Source organism: Haliaeetus albicilla, chromosome 11, assembly GCF_947461875.1.
Source record: "Haliaeetus albicilla chromosome 11, bHalAlb1.1, whole genome shotgun sequence".
NCBI lineage: Eukaryota > Metazoa > Chordata > Aves > Accipitriformes > Accipitridae > Haliaeetus > Haliaeetus albicilla.
The window spans coordinates 28475489-28496982 of NC_091493.1; the positions used below are offsets into that span (position 1 = coordinate 28475489).

Below are 21494 nucleotides of genomic sequence, written 5' to 3' on the forward strand. Positions count from 1 at the left end.
TGAAGGAAGAAGTTAATTGTGACTGTAATATTGAACTTGCAGAGGAATGCATCTACCCGACTGGAAACTAGCTAGCACATTGGGAGTGACATCTCCTTTTACAGGAGCTGGAGATCCTAAATGAGCGCAAGTCGCTTTGACTTCCTTTTCATTTCTTCTTGCTCACTTGGAGAGTAACTGAGAGCAAACCTGGTCCTGGCCTCAAGTATCTCCAAAGGGAGCTCCTCAGCTGTGATTGGAGCCTCAGGACAGAGCTGTGGTCCAAACTGATTTTGGTTTTGCCTTTATTTCTTAGTCCACTTGATCCCAAAGGGAATACCACAGCATTTTGTTTTCTTCTTACTCATCAAATGTGTGGTAGGCTGATGAGGCAGAGGTTCCAGCATGCACCTGATGCTTGCTAACCCAGCCTGAACTGAGCTACCGTCCTTTGCCACAGCTCCCATTAGTCATCTGCTGCTTTTTCCTAAAATTGCATCCCAAGCTATCGGTGAGGAACTCAGCTCTGGAGTATCCTAAAGCCATTTGGCAGATGGAAGGTTTCTTTGGACCCTTTTTCTTTATTATGCTGATGCTGTGACAAACAGCATGTGCTGCAAACTGGCATGTGCTGGTGTGATCTCAGAGAATGTGTTTATAACACAAAGGCAAAGGGGCTGAGTTAGAGCCACAGGCCAGGAGTGATAGAACAAGTTGTTTCTGCTGTCTTTTATCCCTGATCTTCTCCTTCAGCCTGACTAAATACAGTTACTAAATAGCTCTTGGTTTTGCAGCTGCAATAAACAGGGCCTAAACTACCTGAGCTGCAAATGCAGTTGTAATCATTTCTTCGTGCACTCCTTCTCTGGACCTGTTGAGCTCTCTATGATGTTCCTGTGCTTCCCCGCACTCCAAAACCCGTGCCACTCAGTCCAGAGCCTACGTGGGCAGAACCTGCCTACTGCTGTACAGGAAAGGCTGTAGCTCTAAACCACAGCATCTGGATTAGCTGAGCTCAGGTTTGTCTGCTCTGGTTATACCAGTGGGTTGTACAAATGTGACTGTGGTCTGGTTAACATGGCAGTGTATTCTGTCTTGTAAATACACTTCAGGGTCAGTCACTGTCAGTCTTCAGAACTGACAATTTAAATAAGGGAATAAAGGTGGGAATGAAGAAGTAATATTTTTCTTCACTTACTGATGAAGCAAAGATGATTTCCTCAAGGTCACCCACAATATCCGTGGCAGAGTCAGAGGATATGTGACATGATGTGTTTTATCTACAAGGTGCAGTGTTGTGAACTGTTGTGCATGAGATTCTCTCTACTTGTCCGATTAATTCAGCTTGAATTTGTCACCTGAGAAAAGAGAGAATTTTTGTAAATATTTGCATAACCATGACCTGAAACTGTGTGAAAGAGATCTCTTGAGTTACAGATGTGTCATAATACTTGGAGAAGAGGACTTTAGGAATTTCTTCTTTTAAAGGGATTTTTATTGTCTCTTTTGAATTCAGAAAAATCACGTTTTCTCTGTAGGTTTCTCTGACCTTTCCTATGTAAGAAATATAGTTTCCTGATGCTGGATGACTTAGTTTATTAGTGTTTTAAACATAGGTCAAGATCAATGAATGGAAGATGTTCAGATGTAAAGGCAAAATATGAGTGTTATTAGAATACTCTTAAAATATAGGGTCTTTTTCAGTATGCCCAAATAGGTTTGGTGGTTGTTTTTTTTAATAATAATTATTTTTATTACTGTATTTGGGGATTGTGCCTCCTTGTGGATCTTTGTAATCAAGGGGCTCCTGTGAGAGATTACTGTGCCTTGGTGTAGCCTGGGACTGTGGGGCTTGGCATGTCAGATGCCCCACTGGGACCTGACCTGACCTGACCGGTAGGCTTCTGTACTTAATGAATAAACTACTATCTGTTCATTTGCAGATTTTAATTTTACTACTTCTGACTTAACATAAATCATAGAGATAAATGGAGGTTGTATAGCATCTGTTGTCTGGGATGTGGCCATTTGTCAGCACAGACAGCACAGAATTGGGACCCAAGCTTATGAGGAATCCTCAGCGGAAATTTTCCCCTTAAACAGTGACAATCTGATCGTTGTACTCCAGGGAAGGCTGTCCCTCGGTATGCATGAACATGAAAACTGGAGATTCTTGGGGCTTTTTCAGTTAATTCTCTGAAGAAGCAGATGCATTAAAAAAAAACAAAGAAGAAACCTCAAACCCCGGTGAACCTCACCCACTGCTCATCAGCTGTTTCTAAAAATAAACACAATTGAGATAATTAACAAAATGCTTACATATGGCATTATTTAATGGGGGTGGAGGGGAGAGGGTTAGAAGAGAGACGGGTATCTGTTTCTGTTTATACCTATCTTAAAGGTACTACATTGAAAGCCATTGTTTAAGTGTTCATGAAGAAAAAAATGTTCTTGTATTATGAAATTCCAGAATTAGGGTTGCCTGTGTGTGCCTTTATGCATCTGCATTTCATGTCTTTGTACTTATGCATTCCAAGAGCTTTCACTTGCATGTTTCATAGATTTTTTAACTAATTTAATACACGTTTGGTTGGTGCTGAGGTAAGTATTGAAAGCGAATGGAAACCTAATGCAGGATTTAATTAATAAAGAGCTAAGTTGGCTTTATGAAAAATGTTTTGTTAAATAAATGTCATTTTAGTCTTCACAAGTACTGCAAGTCTGGTTGATAAAAGTAAGCATGTAGACACAAGATGTATAAGTAAAATAAGAAAAGAGCAGTCAGGCAACTGCTATGTCATTTATCCACCAAGGACAGGAACTGTGATCCTGAAATCTCTGCTTAAATACTGCCTGGAGCTTTGGGAAAAAATTGGCCACTTGAATGAAAGCAGGCACAGATTTTAGGGTAAGGCAAATCAGAATTCAAACCCTCTGGACTTGACTTATTTACCATGCACACTTCCCTAAGGTTGCTTTGTGTGCAAGAACCGAGTGGGCGAGCAGTGTTTGTTTGGCACTGTTTGTGGTGGTAAATGTAAGTATCTACCACTTTAAACATACAATTCCCATCATCCTAAAAAAGATCTAAGATTGGCTGAGGAGGGTATCACTGCACTTCATTGTCTACTGGAGTCGCTGGAGAGTCAGATGGCAAGGGAGAAACCCAAGCCAATATGTCAGCTTTGTTTTTATTGGACTTTGAAGAAAAAGGCCTGTTATCAGGTAAGACTCACCTTGGCAGGATACTAGTGCACATCTACGCCAGGGCTGCCTTGTCTGGCTTCCTAGAAGTTGGTCCACCTCTCCTGTTGCTCTCTCTGCCTGCTTCGCCTTGTATTGCTAGAGTGACAGCCCTACAGAGCCTTACAGATGGTACGAGGTCGTAAAGAGAAGAGATGGGGTAAAACCGGAAAGGTCACATCCACGTTTAGATGTGGACTTCCCAGAGTTGGCTGTCAGTATTTAATAAAGAGGTAGTTTGCTCTAATTTAGCCAGCAAGTGTTAAAGGACAGATCAGAAGTTATAATATCCACCAAAATAGAGCTGCAGTTCTGTCACTAAGCGTGGCTATTGCTTTTATGAAGCGGGCAGAGCGGACCTGTGTGAGCTTTCGGATTGCCCTGCCTCTGTTACAGGGACAAAGAGGGACTGTCAGGACGCATCACCTTGTAAGGGGCTGTACTTAACACTTGTGTCAGCAGGGTGGACGCAGCTGCAGATCCTGATGTAGGGCAGGTTTATGAGACTGATTTCCTTTCTCCACCCTCCCTACCTCTCTATAAAACATGGCCGTCTCCTTTATTGCTGCAGCTCCAATAACATATTAATTTATGAAGTATGAAAAATGAGGTAGTTTTGAATTAACGAGGAGGGGAATGGTGCTTCACAGACAGCAGGATAATCAATCAATAATAACGAGTCAGCATGTCCTGTTATTAAAAAGGAGGAAAAATAATAGAATGGGTGGAGAGCACTCTTGGAAAAGGGGCAGATGGGTCCTTCTGAAGACTGCATAATGCTCTGACCTTGATCTTTAGTGATAAGAGCTGGTTCACCAGGACATGGTTATTTTTCTTTGAGGAAAATCCTCCCCCCACCAACCCCAACACCCAAACTCACTAATCTGTGGCAAAATGTCCTTTTACTTCATTCTTTTCCAAAGTGAAGAATAGAGAAATTCAACGTTACTCATTGAGTGAATTCTCATTTTTAATAGAACAGATTAGCAGAGTCTGCAGGGTACATACTGGCCACTGTCTCAGTTTCTGCCATATATGCAATTCTGCCTCATAGTGTAAATGCAGTAACTCTAATTTCAGCTCTGATGTGATCAACTCTGTGTAAAATGCTTTATCCCAAGCAGCGCTGTGAATTCTGGAAGCCCTTGCATGGCTGTGTGAGGAGCAGTTTTTCTTCGACATGGAGCTTGGCTGGGCTAGATCTTAGAGAAACATTTCAGCACATCTCAGAGTGCTTGAGGCTTCTTTTTGCACTAGTCAGAGTTCATTACTCTTGACCTATCCATCCTAAAATACCTGTTTTCATTGTATGCAGGCAGACGTTGCTGGACTCTGAAAGTAATGATAGGGATTTTCTAAGTGGTGCACAGATACAGTTAGAGGAAACTCAGGCTGTAGTTTTCTTATGAATCTGGGGAATCAACACTTAGCCTAGTCCTTATGTCTCTGTCTGTGGAAAGATTGGTGCTGCCTTTTGCAGTGGACCCCGCAATATTTTAATTATCTGTTGCAACAAATCAGGTTGTCCTTTTCCTGACAAAAAAGCTTATCTGATGTATTTTGCCTCCCTTGGAGCCACTCCATAGCAGGCCAACGTGATCCTTAAAAATGACTGCAAGAAAGCAACAAAATTTATGAAGGAGCTGTGTTCAGAGACTGAGTGGCAAGGGAGTGGAGGCAATGAACATAGTGTGCAGGACTTGGGAATGGGTGGAAAGATGGAATCAGCTCGGCAATTTTCTGACTTTTGCCAATTGATTCCTAAACCAAAGTGTCAGGATTGTGCTATAGACAAAACCTTTGTTCCCTCTTCTAGTTCCCTTTCCTTTGACACTAGTTCTTCAGGACACTGTGGTGACCAGGGCTTATGTATGTTCATGGAAGGATACGGAAAGGAAATTATGCGATGTTGCCAAGGCTGTGAGATATCAGTGACCATGTTGGAACAGGACATAGCGGCTGTGGTTCACAGTTACTGGGGCAGTCAGTCACCTTCTTGGTGTGTAACTGCAGACAAGGCTTCTACCATAAACCTGCAAGGACTGTATTATCGGGAGCTAATTTTGCAAATGTAATGGAAAATGTCAAAGCCGGTGAGCTGGTAGTTGTGAATCCTGTTCCTAGGTCCTGAACTTTCCTATATATTAGGATCTTTGGCACCCGAGTTAGCGTGTGGAACCTGCAACCACAGCGGATAACTTAGAGCTGAGTGCTACTGTGCAGAGCACTGCAATGCCATCATGTTTTGTAAATTTAACCTTTAATTTTTGGGGGCCTCAGCTTTCCATCCAGAAAATGGATAGAACTTCTCCTAGCTCTCTGGCTTCCTCCAGTATGGGGGATGTTAGGAAGAGAGGTACATTAGGGACAGTGAGGGACATGAGTAATAGATGCTAGGTAAGTAAATTGAGATAGAGCATTAGCATCTGGATGTGAACATTGATAAAGCTGACTGTTGTCTATGTTCTCTTTGCAATCTGACTAAAAAGCAGAAAAATAAAGTGTGTAAGCAGAGGAGAAGCAATGATGCATTTAAAATTGTATTCAGGTTTAATGGCCTCAAGGGAGATACATAATACAATTTTTATTTTTCTAAAGAGTCCTGAAACACTTTACTGTCCTCAAATGAAATAGACTGCTGTATACGGGCTGCAAAAGTTTACCCCCATGAGTAACTATCCATGCACATCTCTTTGTTTTCTGTAATGGGGCAACTACTGTGAGTAAACTTATTCCCACATGTAAAGTGTTCTCCCAAGTGAGACCTATAATCAGAGGACTGTTTCTATATAAATGGTGTTCTCAGTTCCAGCAGCTGTGGTGCACACAGCCTCTCCTTACTGATAACATTATTTTCTGTAACTGTTTCTGCTTACATGGTAAGTTACTATAATGGTGAAAATTACTTTGTAGTTCTATGGACAATAGCACAACCATGCATTTACTCAAATAACATACAATTATAACAGTGAATGCTGCTTTTCTCTTTCTGTGCACACAGTTTGGGATCAAAGCTGTTCTGTGCCACTAGAAAAAGCTGGTGACCACAAACCAATGTGTCAGATGTTGCAACAGTTAGAGATTTTCTATGTAGAATCAAGAAGAGTAAAAAGGCACCATGCAGAACTATGCTGTGCAGAAATACTAGACTCCAGAGCAAAGCACAATATAGATCAGAAGCTTTATGTTTCTCTTCTGCTGATTTGCTGTATTTTTCCTGTGGAAGCACTGGGTGTTGCATAAGGTCACCAGCCAGGGTTCCTTCTACTTCTGGTCCAGGTCCAGTCATAGAAGTGCGGGTCAAACTGGCTGTATACCAAACCACCCATAAGTGGTGATGCTTGTAACCCATTTGGCAGTTTGTAGAGGGGAACTATGCATGAACATGCTGTGATATGGAAAAGCCTTTGGCAAAATAGCTGAACAGCACGCAGCACTGAAGTGGCCTCAGGAAGGTGGGATTACTGTGGCAGAAGACTTTGCTCTGATGATCTGTGGGGAGCTGGAGAATGTGCAGCTGTAACAAGAGTATAATGGGATGGAGTAACCTTGGGTAAACTCTGCCTTGCTGTGACAATGAAAAGGTTTTACAACCAAGCATGTGGCTGTTGCCAATCAGTCACTCTTTGCCAGGTCAAACACATGCTTTTTGGATGGCTTCCATCCCCACTGGCACCTGAAATTTAACAAGCAAATGCTTGCTGTGCCTTGTAATTAAAAGTGAAAAGTACATGTGTCCAGTGCCAAAAAGACAAGAGAAAGCGGGGAGACATGTTGTTCTGACCTGCTTAGCAGTAAAACAAAGATGAGATGTTCTGCTTTGTTGGGTCTAGCACGATGGCTTATTCCACTCCTGTGCATGCAAATTGGATCCAGCCTGGGATTTGGCATTGCAGGCAGGTTAGGGCAGCAGCCTTAGACTATCTGAGTTCATTTCCCAGCTCTGATTTTGCCTAAGCCTTACAACCATGATATATTTTTCATTTCCCACCTGCCAAGGAGGATGGCAGAGTGGTTTTCCTTGAGGGGCTCTTGCTCTGTATCCAGTTCAGCCTTGATTTGCTCCTGATCCTCAGGGCATCCTGCAAGGTGCATCCGTGCTCTTGCACAGCTGCTGGAGGTGGTAATTAAATGAAGCGCTCTCTCCATAGGGGATGAGGTGTGTGAGCTTGAAATTCTGTGAAGTGTTTTGTTTTGGTATGACAATTTATGGCAGGTATGGCTGCAGTGCCAAGAGCCTGTTTTAATTTTGTATAAATCTGAACAATTAATTGTAATTGTAATCTGGATATAACTGGATATGAGAAACAATAGAGGTCAGAAAGATTAACCAGGGTTATTCACTGTAAACAAGCATGGTGGGCTGATGTGCATCTCCTTAGAGAAGGCAAGGCAGTGCTGGTCCTCGTTGCATGTGCTTTAACTAATATCTTTTCTCAGAATTAATCATGTAAGATATCTCTCCTATGGATTTTCAGACAGCAGGACGATAAATAATCATTCTTTTGCCACCAAACTTCTCTATCTCAGAGTCTCCCCAGAGTCTTTCTGGCATCTCCATCCTTTTTTGTCTTTCCAAGAGGCAAGTGAAAGAATTAGTGAGATGCTGTAATTGTAAATGTGTACTCTTCCCTGACTGAGCCAACTATATGTAGCACATGCTGGGACTATATATTCCAATTGCACATTTAGTGTCTGAGTGTAATACTAGTATCTCATGTGTGTAGGTTATTCATCCTCATAGGCCAGACTTCTGCTCCCTAGAACTACTGGTTCCAAGTTCTGTTGAGACAAGGCGCACATTGGGTTGATTGTAGCTAAAACTCTTAGTTTTATTTCTGACAGTACCAGGATTCTGCTGAGGGGCTTGATCCTGGTGTGGGGGTGTGCTGTTTGGACAGCAGATTTATGCTTGCATCATTTCTGATTGATGAAATGGTCTTGATATCTATGCAGAAAATTGTTGTGGTACAACTTACAAAACTTATGATGAAACTTGCTCTCAATTTTGAAGATGGGCTGTCTAAATATATATAACAAGGGTACAGCAGAATAATTACAAATTGCATTTCAGAAGAGGATTTGATATTCATAAAAATGAACAAGCAGCCCAGTGATGTCCTCTTTTGCAGGGCTGTTGATACTCTGTTGCAGTATCACCAGAAGACCCTGCTGGTTTAGGTTAAAAAAAAAAAAAAAGTTTTCATTTTACAGCTTCTTACTGTCTACCTTGTAATGGTCCTCTTCTTTCATGTACCCTCTACAAAAGACAAAACGTACTACAAAGACATAGGACTTGCATGTAACCTGAACAGCATGATGTGCTCTGATCATTCTCTCTCCATGCTGGAAAGATGGGGAACCCACAGATGAGGTGTTCGTGTCAGAGATCTATGCTGTCTTCTCAAACCAACTTACTGGAGTAGAGAGCTGCAGTCTTCAGCACAGCTGGAGGAGTCTATGGAGGAGATCCTTCACAGGAGTTGGATACTTACAGAAACAGCTGTTGACATCTGGAAAGTTCAGTGATAAGCAATGGGATTCTGCAGAGTAGAGGTTGGTTTGTAATTACAGAGAAGTCCTGATGGAAAGGAAGTTCTGAAGAGAGGTTAGCATGAAGTGCCTGAAAGGTCTTGAGAGAGCTATTTGGTTCTTTGGTCACGGTTCATATAATGCAGACCCAATGCAAAAGTCTCGGGAAGCTGTTTCATTGCTCAGTTTCTATGGGTGTCTGACTCATTTTTCATTATCCAATAATAAATACAGGAGTGAAAGTCACCTTTAACACTTAAAGATTGCTTGGATTTTATGGGATTGTATTGAAGTGAGTGCCAAGGTATAAAAGCCTTATGGTTGAGGTACTTTTATAACACATGCTTCATAAACCCTTATAAAGTGAGTGCAGTGCACTTCATCCTTTAAGATTACAGCATTATGGTTCTGAGAGATGGTGATCTGGTGCTATATTCATTAATTAAATCTGTTATTAATGTTAAATTTTGGGCAATAAGAAGTGAAGTTACAAGAAGTTGAAATGGGGTAGGTCCAGACAATTTATCTCTCATGAAAGCTCAGTGCACCTTTACTGCTTGACTGATGCCTACGGGTTATCCTTAACATTAAGGAAGTTTTTGAGCCATGTGAAGCAAGAAGGAGTCAATCTGGGCTACTCTATAACATAAAGGATTGCAATGAGTGTTTTCCTTTTGGGACACAAAGTTAGTAAATGTGTGGAAGCTCTTACCCTCTTCATGGCTGTCTTGTTTGGCTTCCCAGAGAGCAGATATCCCTCTTGTCACAGCTGCTGATGGCTAAGTAATGGGGTGGATTGCTTTACTTGTGTATAAATAAATAGGATTTTTCTCTAGAGCAGATTTTTATCACTGCCATCTCCCTTTTTTTTCTGTCTGACTAATATTCTGGTCTTGGTGACTGGAAAGTAGAGGTTGGCTTCCTTTTCTGCTGATTATTGCAGGAGTTAGTATATCTACAGGGCAGTGAGCAGGTATCTAGCCATTTCTGAACCTCTTCTGTAAAAGTCTGTATAAAGTTAAGGTGTGCTTTCTAAACTAGTACAAATCATGCAAAGATATTTTTAGCTTAACGCTGATTCATATGGGTGTTACTTTTGCTGGTAAGTAGACAGTTACTTGTGACACCAGTACATTTTTCTCTCAGAGGGGTTTGGGCTGATTTGATTAAACTAAAGTTTTTTTTAATTGAACTGACATGCGGCGAGGAAAGATGAAAAAAGGGTGAGATTTTCTTTGCAATGAGTTAGATCTCTCCTCCATGGGGATTGGCATAGAAGGGCTTCGGCTATACTGTGTAGCTGTGTTCTAAGAGGATAAGGTTGTGTATATATGGGCCCCTCACTACAAGAAAGACATTGAGGTGCTGGAGCGTGTTCAGAGGAGGGCAACCAAGTTGGTGAGGGGCCTGGAGCACAAGTCTTATGAGGAGTGGCTGAGGGAGCTGGGGCTGTTTAGTCTAGAGAAAAGGAGGCTGAGGGGAGACCTTATCGCTCTCTACAACTACCTGAAAAAAAGGTTGTAGTGAGGTGGGTGCTGGTCTCTTCTGTCAGGTGGCTGGAGACAGGACGAGAGGAAATGGCCTCAAGTTGAGGCAAGGGAGATTTAGGTTAGATATTAGGAAAATTTTTTTTACTGAGAGGGTTGTCAGACATTGGAATGGGCTGCCCAGGGAAGTGGTTGAGTCACCATCCCTGGAGGTATTCAAAAAGCAAGTGGACGGGGTACTTCAGGACATGGTTTAGTGGGCATGGCTGATGGTTGGACTCGATGATCTTGAAGGTCTTTTCCAACCTAAATGATTCTATGATTCTATATGTCCAAGTGCATCCTTTACCCTGCTGGGCAAGTAGATTGCAGTAATGATGTAGGAGAGAGGAAGAATGGGAAGGGAATGAATAACCAAATATTTGCGAGTGAGAAATTTCAGATGGTCAAACATTTAATCTAAAATGCTTCAGCAGTAAAAAATTACTTTTCCAATAAATGATTTCCAAACTATTCATATTGAACATACTTGTGATGAACTGATGTTTTCAAGGAAGAAAATTATTTGTGTATCTTTAAGCCTTTACATGTTATTTGATTTTGGTTTTTCAGTTTCAAAAGGAGGAAAGGACATCATAAGCCCAAACAAAGCAAAAATCCTCCATTTGCATTGACATTTCAGCATAAATTTTTGAAACTTTTTGGCTTTTTAGACTCAAAGCTAATACAGAACTTCATTGGGAAGTAGGCTTAGCTCCAGAGGCCTTGTGGGACAATACAATCCTTTAAATGTTTTAAATCAAAATGGGAAAGAAAAAAAAAAAAAAAAAAGCTTCTTTCTTTTTAAAATCAGATTTATGTTTTTTTTTCCTGTTGCTGATGTAGATGTATCCTGGCTTTAGGAAGGACCTAAAGTCTTTTTAGGAGGGACTTAAAGTGCTTCTGAGTTGAGGGTCTAGTGGGAGGAGGACAAAAAACCCCAAAGCCTTTTCATGTGTAAGCTGAGCAGATTCAATATGGAAATCACTATGGAGCTGTAAACATGAAACCTTAAGTATCTGTTTTTGCAGCAGTGTTTGTGGCAGAACTACCTTTTCAATTGCAGAAAAGGACAATTCAGTGCTACAGAGCAAATTTCTAATACTTTGCTAAGGAGCTGGGTTTCTTTTGTAGATATGGAGACTTGGGTTGTTTGTAGGTGGATTTTTTTTTTTTAAACTGTTTTGGTTATTTCTTTTTAGAATAGCACTTTATATAGGCAAATGAGAATGTGACTGGGACCTCTGAAAAAGACTGCTTATGAAAAGCATGTTAAAATGAAGAGGAAAATCAGAAGGCAGTACACAATGCTTTAATGCTATCTACTTATTTCTGGGAACAAAAGACATTTATTTTGAACCTGTCTTCTTTATTCATTTACTGGGATGCTTCCTGCTAATGCAGCTCAGTGGTACTACTGCTACAGATATTGTACCTATAAAACTTCTCCATGCTGATTTAAAGAGATGCGCTTTGGTAATTTACAGTGAAAATTTATGCTGGCTGAGAAAAAGAAAAGGATTCAATGAAAACTAATATTAATAAAAATGCCTTTTATGTGGCATGTTGTTTCATTTTTTGTCCAGAGGTAGTTTATTAAAAGATTCAGCTGTGTACAAAACAGATCTCTGTTGTGTTGGGATAACACAGAACCAGGGAGCAAGAGCGGTGATAAAGCTTTTGAATCTGATGCTATGGATACAGGTAATATGATGGGGGCAGGGGAGTGTGGGGTTGTTCTTGTGCCTTGGGTGCAGAAGAGGAAGGACAGTGGTGATGTGCCAAGCAGGCCTGCTAATGTGAGGGCAGAGCCGTGAAGGATACTGAGAGAAGAACTGAGTGCCAAGCTGTAGGCGAGTCTTTGGCATAACTGGAGGGGACAGATTCAGGCAGATAGGAGCTCAGGCTACCTGTAGCTCCAAGCCAGCAGAGTCTGGGCATGTAGTGTTGTGCCTGTGAAAAGTGTGCTAGCTCATTACTGGTGTGGTTCAATATTCCAGATCACAGTCAGCTTTGTGCCTGGCTAACTGGGAGCAGAGGAAGAGGAGTGTGTCACCATCTTGACTCATCCACCTGCATGTAGCCTATGTGAAACCAATACTGAGGAGGGTGTTTGCATTAATCCAGTGACACATGTGTAATTTTAATCAGGGTAGCAGGAACTCAGATTCTTAGTTACAAATCCTGCCTTAGTTTTTATTATATTAGCCCCATCAGAGGGCATGCCGATTTAGTGGATTTGTGCTGTGATATGGTGTCACTTTCCCTCCTTCTCACTTCTGCATTTGTTCAGAGCTCCTTTAAGGGGTCCTACATGCTCGCCAACAAATGTGAGTGACTCTTAGCTACTTCTATGGGTTGTGTACCAAATACATCATGGCATATAGGTATGACACCTCCCCTCCTTGTTTTTTTCATGGCAGGTATAGGCATGACGCCTCCCCTCCTTGTTCTTTCTGCTTGCAGCCTGTGCTTCTTATTTCCTGGGATAAATCCCTTTGAAGTATTCAAAGCTGGACGTGTTTCCTGGTCACGTGCCGAAGATCTCAGTCCATACATCATAGTTTATGTTGTGCTTGCAAGGTGGCCTCTCTGAATATCTCCCTTCTATGTGCTTCCACAGCTGGTGTCTGGTGTTCTGCTGAACTGGAGTTCATTCAGAGCAGCTCTGTATGTGTCATCATTGCCCCCAAAGCTCCTGCTTTAAAGGAGATGCACCACGTACCAGACAGCTCTCTTCCTCTCCGTTCATCTCCTAAGGAGCTACCTGAAGTTCAGTCTGATTTTTAGCCTGATTTGTTTTGTCAGGTGCTTGCCATTCATTGTCCACTGAATTTTGGAGGGCAGGCTATAGCCTCTAGAGGAAAAGATGTGTAGTATAAACCACCTCATCTGAAGTATATTTTCAAGGACTTACCCTTAGAATTAATCAATCCTCTCTCCCCTTCCCGTCTTCACTTAAACTAGAGAAGACAGCAACTGAAAATAATATTTTTTCTATAGATGTGTGTGTATATATATATTCTAGAATGTAGCAAGGTGAAATGTAATTTCCTTTTTAATAAAGGCTGCCACTTAATTTAATATTATAGAAAATGATTAGATCTTAAAAACCTATAAATTACATTTGACAACTCTCTGGTGCTCCTTTGCTATTCCTTATGGCAATTATAAATGGCAACACAAGGTGCTGGCAGAAATGCTCATTGTGACTGGAGTTTGTTTATTGGCTCTTAATGAAAAGCGATTAATCTAAATCACTACTGGGGTGAATCCTTCACCCTGGCCCCATAATGAGAAGTGGCGGTTTCAGGCCTTTGACAGATGTCCTACTATTTCCCCTGCCAAAAGTTGTCCCCTTCCCCCATAGCTTCCAGCAGAAAAAAGACAAACAAAACCAAAAAAATAAAGCCCACAGTCTCCCACTCTTCTTTTCCTGCTTGCCACATAACAAAGCTGTGGACCAGTCCTGGCTGCGTGACTAGGTGGTGGCTTTTTGGTTTTCACTCTGACTGAGCATCCTGTTTCTTCCATCCTGCTTTGTGTGGAATCAGCCTTGCCTGGGAGGATGGATGACAACAGAGATGCTGGATGTGTTCTTTTCTCCATTCGAAGAAATGGGAAGTTGATATCAGAACTGGGTGAAGGGCGGTGGGCGGCTAATGTGATGGCACTTACAAGAAGGTATGACTGTTGTTAGACTCTTCCAGCTTTCCCTCTGGCTCTTAATTTTCCTAGCTTGATGGTTTTATTATTTGATCTTGCAACCACTGTTACGCTTCCAGAGGAACAAATTGCCTGGCTTTGTGAACCATCTGGTGGAAACATCTCCTTTTCTGTCTCATCTGACCCATTTCTTGAACTGTTCACTGAAGTGTTGCAGACTGTGTGTGAAAGGGCAGAGTGGATGTTTTGCATGTGTACCACATCAGATGTATGCAACTGCTAGCGTTATTAACTTTGTAATCTTCTGTGACATCAGGTGGAAAATCTTTTTATTCCTGAAGTATGCTTCCTTTTAAATGCAAGATCTCTCTGGAATATCTTGTTATATTGGCAGTCTTATATCCTTCTTCCATTCCACAGAAGCAAGCGATTTTTACTGAACTGTTACAGTTTTCTGTCTGGTGCAGGCAATATGCTTTAGATGAACAGGGGTGTATACTGGGTGGACAAAATGTCTTTGAAGTCTAGGTCACCAGTGACAGAAAAAAATATCTTGAAATAGTGGGGAAACCTTTCTTGTTTGGAGCAAAATGAAATGTGTATTTTGACCTGATTAGAAAGGAGAAATGTACCAAAGCTTCCTTCTAGGTAGAGGCCATCGGGAGCTATTCTCAGGACTAATTCCCAGGGAGTCAGTTGCCTGTGGGGAGGTTTCTCGTTTCCCATGCTGTGCACCGGAGCACAGTGCAAATGCACTTTTTCAGGACTTGTGGTGGGGCTTTCTGTGGGAACAGGTGGAGGTTGCTTTATGAGGCTGGTAAGCAGTATATGTGAGGGATGTTGAAGGAGCTCTGAGCTCAAGCTGGATTCCTACAGGTGGCTTCACCCTGGGACAATGTTCAGTTCTAGTTTTAAAGGCCCTTTTCATTTCTTAATGGAAAGGTTCAGAAACCATTTACATTATATTCACTTTCCCTTGGTGACTTCATGGAGTTAATGAGGTGCTTAAGATTAAACAAGAGCTGAAATCTTTTGCTTGATCGAGGTCTAACATACCAAGGGTCTTACCATTCCTTGTAACTGATTTTTGCTGTCAAAATTAATGTCTTTCCCTATCGTAGTCTTGAAGTTGGAGCTCTGTGAAGTTTGATAAGAAAAGTTAACAGGGACAAGCGAGTGTAACAAAACTGCAGTGGATCTCAGCTAGCTGATCGTTCTGCATCTAGCTAAAAAAGGCAGTTCCTGGATCTGTTTTCCTGCTGAAAGGCAGTTTCTATATTTGTTTCAGCTAGTGTATCAATAACCTGCTGTGTTTAGCACAGCTCTAATTTATTTCCCACTGTTTGCCTTTATTTTATGGTGCTGGCATTTGCTTTAATGTGATGTCATTTTCTCCAGATGTTAATAAGATGGTGTTAATGTTTCCACAACATTTTTCTTGATAACATTTATGTAGAGCATGCCATCTGATAATGTGGAATCAACCCATTTTAAAATATTGGTAATAATTTTCTAATTAAAATTAGAGGCTCAGAAGTGTTTTCCTCCCTGTACAAATTGAGGTCATACACTTTCCCGTGCTTGGGGAAAATTATGTGTTCACTGAGTGAATGAAAATCTCCTACTGTATAAATTGGAAGCATGATATATGAGATCGTGTATCAGTGTTTGTGCACACGCACATGGACTACTTTCAGATGCCAGCAGCTGATCCAGGTAGGCATTCTCTGTTTCCACTGAGGTGATGCTCTCATTTGTACCTCTGCAAGCTATCAGATAATGAGCCTTAAATCTCAGGAGTGCCCTGTTGTGTACTTTTGAAGTATTCCACATTTGGGAAGAGAGGTGGTAGACTGGAAAGGCATGAGGAAAGCCTGGTGTGACTGTCTGAAGTTGCTATACCCAACAAAAATCAGCTTTGATATCAATATAGCATTTTTCATTCTTGCTGGGCTTTCTGAATTTATCTGGATAAAAATAAAATGAAAAAAAGGAATCACTGACTGAATCTATGAATGAATCACCAAATAAAATGGAAGTGAAACACACAAAAAACCCCCTATTTGGGAAATCCTAGGGCTGTTTACACTCTTGAGCAATGTTCTAAATACCTCTAATAGGAATCAGTGCTGTATGACCTCACTTTTAAATGAAGTTCAGTTTCACTTTTCCATTAACACACTTTTCCCTTCATTTTTCTATTTAGATCATGCTTCTTAGTGATCCAGAAATTGAGAGTAGCATCCTCATCAGCTCTGATGAAGGGGCTACCTACCAGAAGTACCGTCTGAACTTCTATATCCAGAGCTTGCTCTTCCACCCCAAGCAGGAAGAGTGGATCTTGGCCTACAGTCTGGATCAAAAGGTGAGCAATTGATTTCATATTTCAATGATTCATGAGCCAGGTGTTGAAGAGGATAGTGTTTAGAACCAGAGTTCTAAACCAGAGTTACAACAGTTCCAGAGATGTGGAAGAAATTACGGTGTGCTTTGCTGCTCTCACCTTGCAGTTTTAAATGTGCTCAAAACCCCCTCAGTGACTCCACAGCAAGCTTGCTAAAGGGAGTGGAGTTATACAGTGATCATGATGGGTATGGAAACTTTAGTAGTGGTGATGGCATGACAGATGAAAAGAATCTGAGATTTGACATGACATATGGAGCTGTTCTAAAAATCTATTGATTTGTAGGCCTTGGTGATTGCTGAGCTGTCTTTGAGGATCAAGCACTCAGGCTGAGTTGGTTACAGCTGGCTGTTGCATGTGAGGGGATGCTCTTTCTGCTTGCAAACTGAACTCAGCTATCTGGAAATCATTGAGCAGCAACAGATGACAAACTCCTCTGTGCCACTTTTTAAGTCACTTTGCAGTGCCTTCTGATAGTGAGACAACTCTTAAGTCTGTTACTTTGTCCTTACCAAGCCTGTTCTTAATAGCACTCATCTCTCTTGAAAGATGCTGAGCAATGCAGGTGCAATGTGACTTGTAAAGTGTTGTGGCTCTGGAGTGTGTGCTTCAGTTCTGGAACAGCATTCCCCACTACAGCCCAAACCTGAGACACAGACCAGGTGATCAAGTTACAAATTTTAGAAAGGTTAAAACTTGCCAAGCTTTTATCTTTCCGTTCTTCCATTTCTGTCATCCATAGACTCTGGAAAGTAAAAACATGCTGAATAGCCACTTTAAGTTTTTCGCATTAATCTGTCAAGTGTATGTGTTCTGGGTGGGGTTTTCAATTCCTACAGTTATTTTTGAAGTTTTCTAAACTAGTGAGTCTCACATCTCAGCTCTAAGGACAATACACCCAAAATATTGTGCCTCTTGTATTTGACAGAATTTCCTTTCAAAGGCTAGTGCAAGTAGTTACTGACAGTATAATCAAATAATCTACTACTGATATACTTCCTGATGCAACCTTTCCATCCACTTATTAACAGAATGCTATGGCAGGCCCCAGGTGGTTTGCTGCTATGGTACTGATGACGCTTGAGTGACATTTGCAAGCACAAAGCTATTGTAAATACACTCCTTTCATAGTATCAAGTCCGTACTGTATGAAGGAGTTAGTCAAATGTCAAATAGTTTTGTGCTCTCAGATGTTCAGTGTAACACGGATTTTGAAGTAGGCTAGAAAGACCAATCTATTTATTTGATGTCACGGAATGGTTTGATGCCACTTTTAAACTGGAGGTAAAGATTTTAAATGGTATAAAGACAGTCCTGAAAGAAACAGACATCTGATGAGGTGCTCATGGATGTGAGAAGCCAGATATGATATGCTGAGTATGTGTTTGCAGAGAGATCCAGCTGTAGAGAGTGCAGAGCATCTTCTCTTGGGTTGAAACACTGTACTTCTGTTTCCAGTGCTTTGTAGTCTTTTTATGACATGTTAGCCACTGGAGGGAGAAATCAAAATACAAAGTATGCACACGCAGTTAACTGTGAGTTGTAATTATGCTCCCCTTAGCCAATACAGCAGTAGTGGCTCAGGAGCATTTTTGCTTTTGCTCCTTCAAACTAATGCATCTGAATGCCTTCCTCAGCTGTTCTCTTCTGCTCAGAAGAGAGCCAAGGAGAATGAACTGTGGGTTAGAAACACCCTGAGGCTGCTTGCATTTTTTCCCAGGAACTGAACAAATTTGTCCACAGCGTAAGAGATGACGTGCTCTGCAGCTTGTTGGTCAAATGCAAATGGAGCAATGCAAAGTTCAGGCTTTGGCTTTATGCCTGCCTTTGCATTCAAGGCCACTCATGATGGTTTTCTTCAGTCTTCAGAAGGATGGTCTCAAGTGCTGGTTGCAAGCTGATCTTTGAGTGGAACCATGGAGGCAGCACTTTTCCCAGTTGAAGCGTTTGCTTAACATAACCCAGGTATAGATTTTGCTCAGTCACATCTTGGCTTAGTAAGAGCTGTAGAAGAATTGTCATTCTGGCTCAGGATCATGCAGCTTCACTGCAGTTACAGTTGATACTGAGATAACAGGCAGTGCTGTTAGGGCGCAAAGGCGGTGCTATAGATTGTGACAGCAGTGCTATGTGAAGTCCCCAGATGAAATCTTCTTAGAGGCCAGTGTAATACATTCCTGCCTGTCTGGAAACAGGAGTACTGCCGCAGCTGAGTGCAAACCAGAGGTCAGCCATGACCTCCTATAAGATGAGGGTTAGGCCAATGACAAGAAGAAAGTATCTTTTAGGCTAAAAATCATAAATCCTTAAGCAGCTTCATCAGGTCTTGTGCATCTTCATAAGACTGTTGTGGTTGTTCTCCTCCCTTTTTCTCTAGAAGCCAGATCTGGATCTCACACCTTCCCGCACTGCTATGCCATGCCCTCTCTCCTAGCTGTGATCACGGGATCATGCCTATGGCAATGATCATTTGATCTCTCTGCTGCTGACCAGAAGACAGATATCAAGAGCCCCCAAAATAAGCAGCTAGAGAGTCTGCAGTAGTGCTCTGCAGTTGTGAGAAGGCTATCCAAAGGGATGCCAAGCTGTTGTCAGGGACTAATTCTCCAACTGCAGCCTGGTCCTTCTGGTACTCCTCTGTCCTTTGGTTTTGTGCCCATTTTCCTGTGAGGCAGCATGAAGTAGCCTGGCACAAAATAGGTGGTGCTGGATCAAATAGTGCTTGCTTCCTCACTTCGTGTATCCAGGTTTTTGGGATACAACTGCTCTGAAACACTTTTGATTTAAAGGCATGAAAGGGAAATAAAATAGAAAGCTTATCATTAGTCTGTAACCTGCAGATAATGTTCATCCACAGGTACTGTGACAAGGAAGGTGCTGATGAAAGTCAGTGGCTTGCTGTATGTTCAGTGGTGCAGCCACTCCTATGGTGGGACACCATTATCTTCCACCTCTTTAAGCTTTAAAGCGTGTTTGACCTTTAAAGTCTATTTGTAATGACTACTTTAGAGGCCAATTTAAAAATACAAATAACTCTGAAAACAAATCAAATACATACAATTTGACTCCCAGCAGTAGGAACTATTAAGGGAAGATCTAATCCACCCTCTCATAACTGTGAATGTGTAAACAAGTTTGCAAATTTAATTTCAATTCTTAGATTAAAAAATAGCTTTCAGATTAATATTTATTTTAGTAATTTTCTTTCAATTAAAAGTAATAATATGGTGTTGTAAACAAGCTGTGGTCAACTTGGAAATTATTGAGAATGATGACTCTGAAAAAACATTTTGCCGAGTATGTTGTTACACACAGTAAAATGAAATATCAACAGCTAGTGCTCTACAAATAATTGATTTGGTCACTGCCTAGATGAAAAGATTTTAAAATTGTTTTGTGTATAACAATAGAAAACAGTTTTAAAGTCTTTGTGTGAAATAAAAATAGTCAATATTTTGGATCTTCCAGTTAGAAATTTTTCCTCTGAGGTCTTCTGACCTACAGTTCCATGGCTGTGATTCAAGCCTCTTTTTTAATCATTGTTTTATCCTAAGCATTCGTCCTTCTTTTTAGCCAGCTTCTACATATTTGACAACAGTATTAGTCTATTTATCCAGTTGATTAAAAAACCAACCAACTAAAAAACACCAACAATTTAAAATTTGTCCTCTAACAGAATTATTGTCCCTTACAAGCTGGTGTTTTAGAAGGTGTATTCACTGTTCCAAACTTAGAAGATGTATTCGCTATTTCTAAGACAGTAGTGAATAAATGGAGCAAAGTAGAGCTCTGTGACACCCATGAGGAACCACAGTCTTTACATATACCCTGCAGTTTGACAGTGGCCAAGCGATAACTGTTTTCAGAATATGGTATCCTAGTTAGTTTTTTACCCAGCTAATAGTAACTTCCTCCAGTCTTTTAGCTTGCTTAGGAGAATGCTATGAGACCTCAGACCGAGTGTATGTATCCGTGATACGCAAGGCTTGTCCTCTCTTTCCTGAGCAAGTGATGCCTTCCTGCGGTAATATTCTAGTTGTGAATTTTCTCAGCCAGGCACTGTTATGCCACTATTATGTGTAATTTTCATCATAAGTTTATGCTTCCAGCTTCTCCTGCTGGCTCTGTCTTACTCGCAGCCTTGATGTTCAGGCATTGCAGGATGCTCTGCAGATACACTTACTGTTCTCACTGCGCCTCCTATAGCCTTGCTGCTGAATAACCCCACCCCACTAGTTTATCCCTTGCATGGATCTGTTTTTATACCTACCTGTGGACTTTTGCTACCAGTCTCACATGATTCTAGTTTAAAGCCCAGGCCTCACAGCAATCTTATGTCCAAAAATGACCTTCCCCTTCTCAAAGAAGGAGCCCTTCTCTTCTCCACAGAACTTCTCCTTGAAATATGACTTTATAGCTGAGAAAGCCAAAGGCTTTCTGACAACATTCTCTTCCATCAACTGAAATAATTGAATACGGCATCAGTTCAGTCCCTAAATCTCTTATTACCACTCTCACATAGGTATTGTCCCTCTTTTTCTTGCTTGGGGCTATTCCTAGGAGCAAGGAAGAAGATTCAGTGAGAGGGAAGGAGCTCAGCAGGCTTTCTGAAAGATGTTTTGCTGTGTGGCTGCTGGCTACTTTGTTCATTTCAGGACAAATCACAGCCACCACCATTTGTTTTCTCTTGAAAGAGTTATTGAGGATATTTCCTCAGTATGAGTTGACACGGCGTATCATTCCTGTTCTTAATATTCATAGCCAATTATGACTCTCCTCTGCCTTGCTAACTCTCTTGTATTATCAGCTAAATGCAGTATGGCTGAGCCAAGAAATCTGTTTGTGTGGGCATGAACATGTAGCAAGTTCGTAGACCCTAATGTCTTCTCACAACATATAAAACATAGACAGGAGGAATTTTTGCAGGGCTTTAAGCAAGCATGGATGGGTGTACTACTCCCCCCTGAGCAGCCGTGTGGCATTGTACAATTACCAGGCCCTGGGAGGTTAATTGCATCTTGTGAGTTGAAAATCTTGGATCCCTTCCCAGTAGCTTTGTGTGTGTCTACTTTATTGATAAAATAGTGCAATCTGATGCGTGCACATGTTGGTTCTGTTAATGGCCCCCTGTGGCCTTTGACAGA

The 21494-nt window shown here is 41.3% G+C and overlaps 1 protein-coding gene across 1 annotated transcript in view; it reads left to right on the plus strand.

Annotated features, from left to right (window-relative positions):
• Window positions 1–21494, plus strand: part of SORCS3 (sortilin related VPS10 domain containing receptor 3) — a 315097-nt gene that overhangs the window by 153854 nt on the left and 139749 nt on the right. The window contains exon 4 of the mRNA XM_069796927.1: window positions 16153–16311. Coding sequence (XP_069653028.1) covers window positions 16153–16311 — 159 coding nt within the window. The remainder of the gene's footprint in view (window positions 1–16152; window positions 16312–21494) is intronic.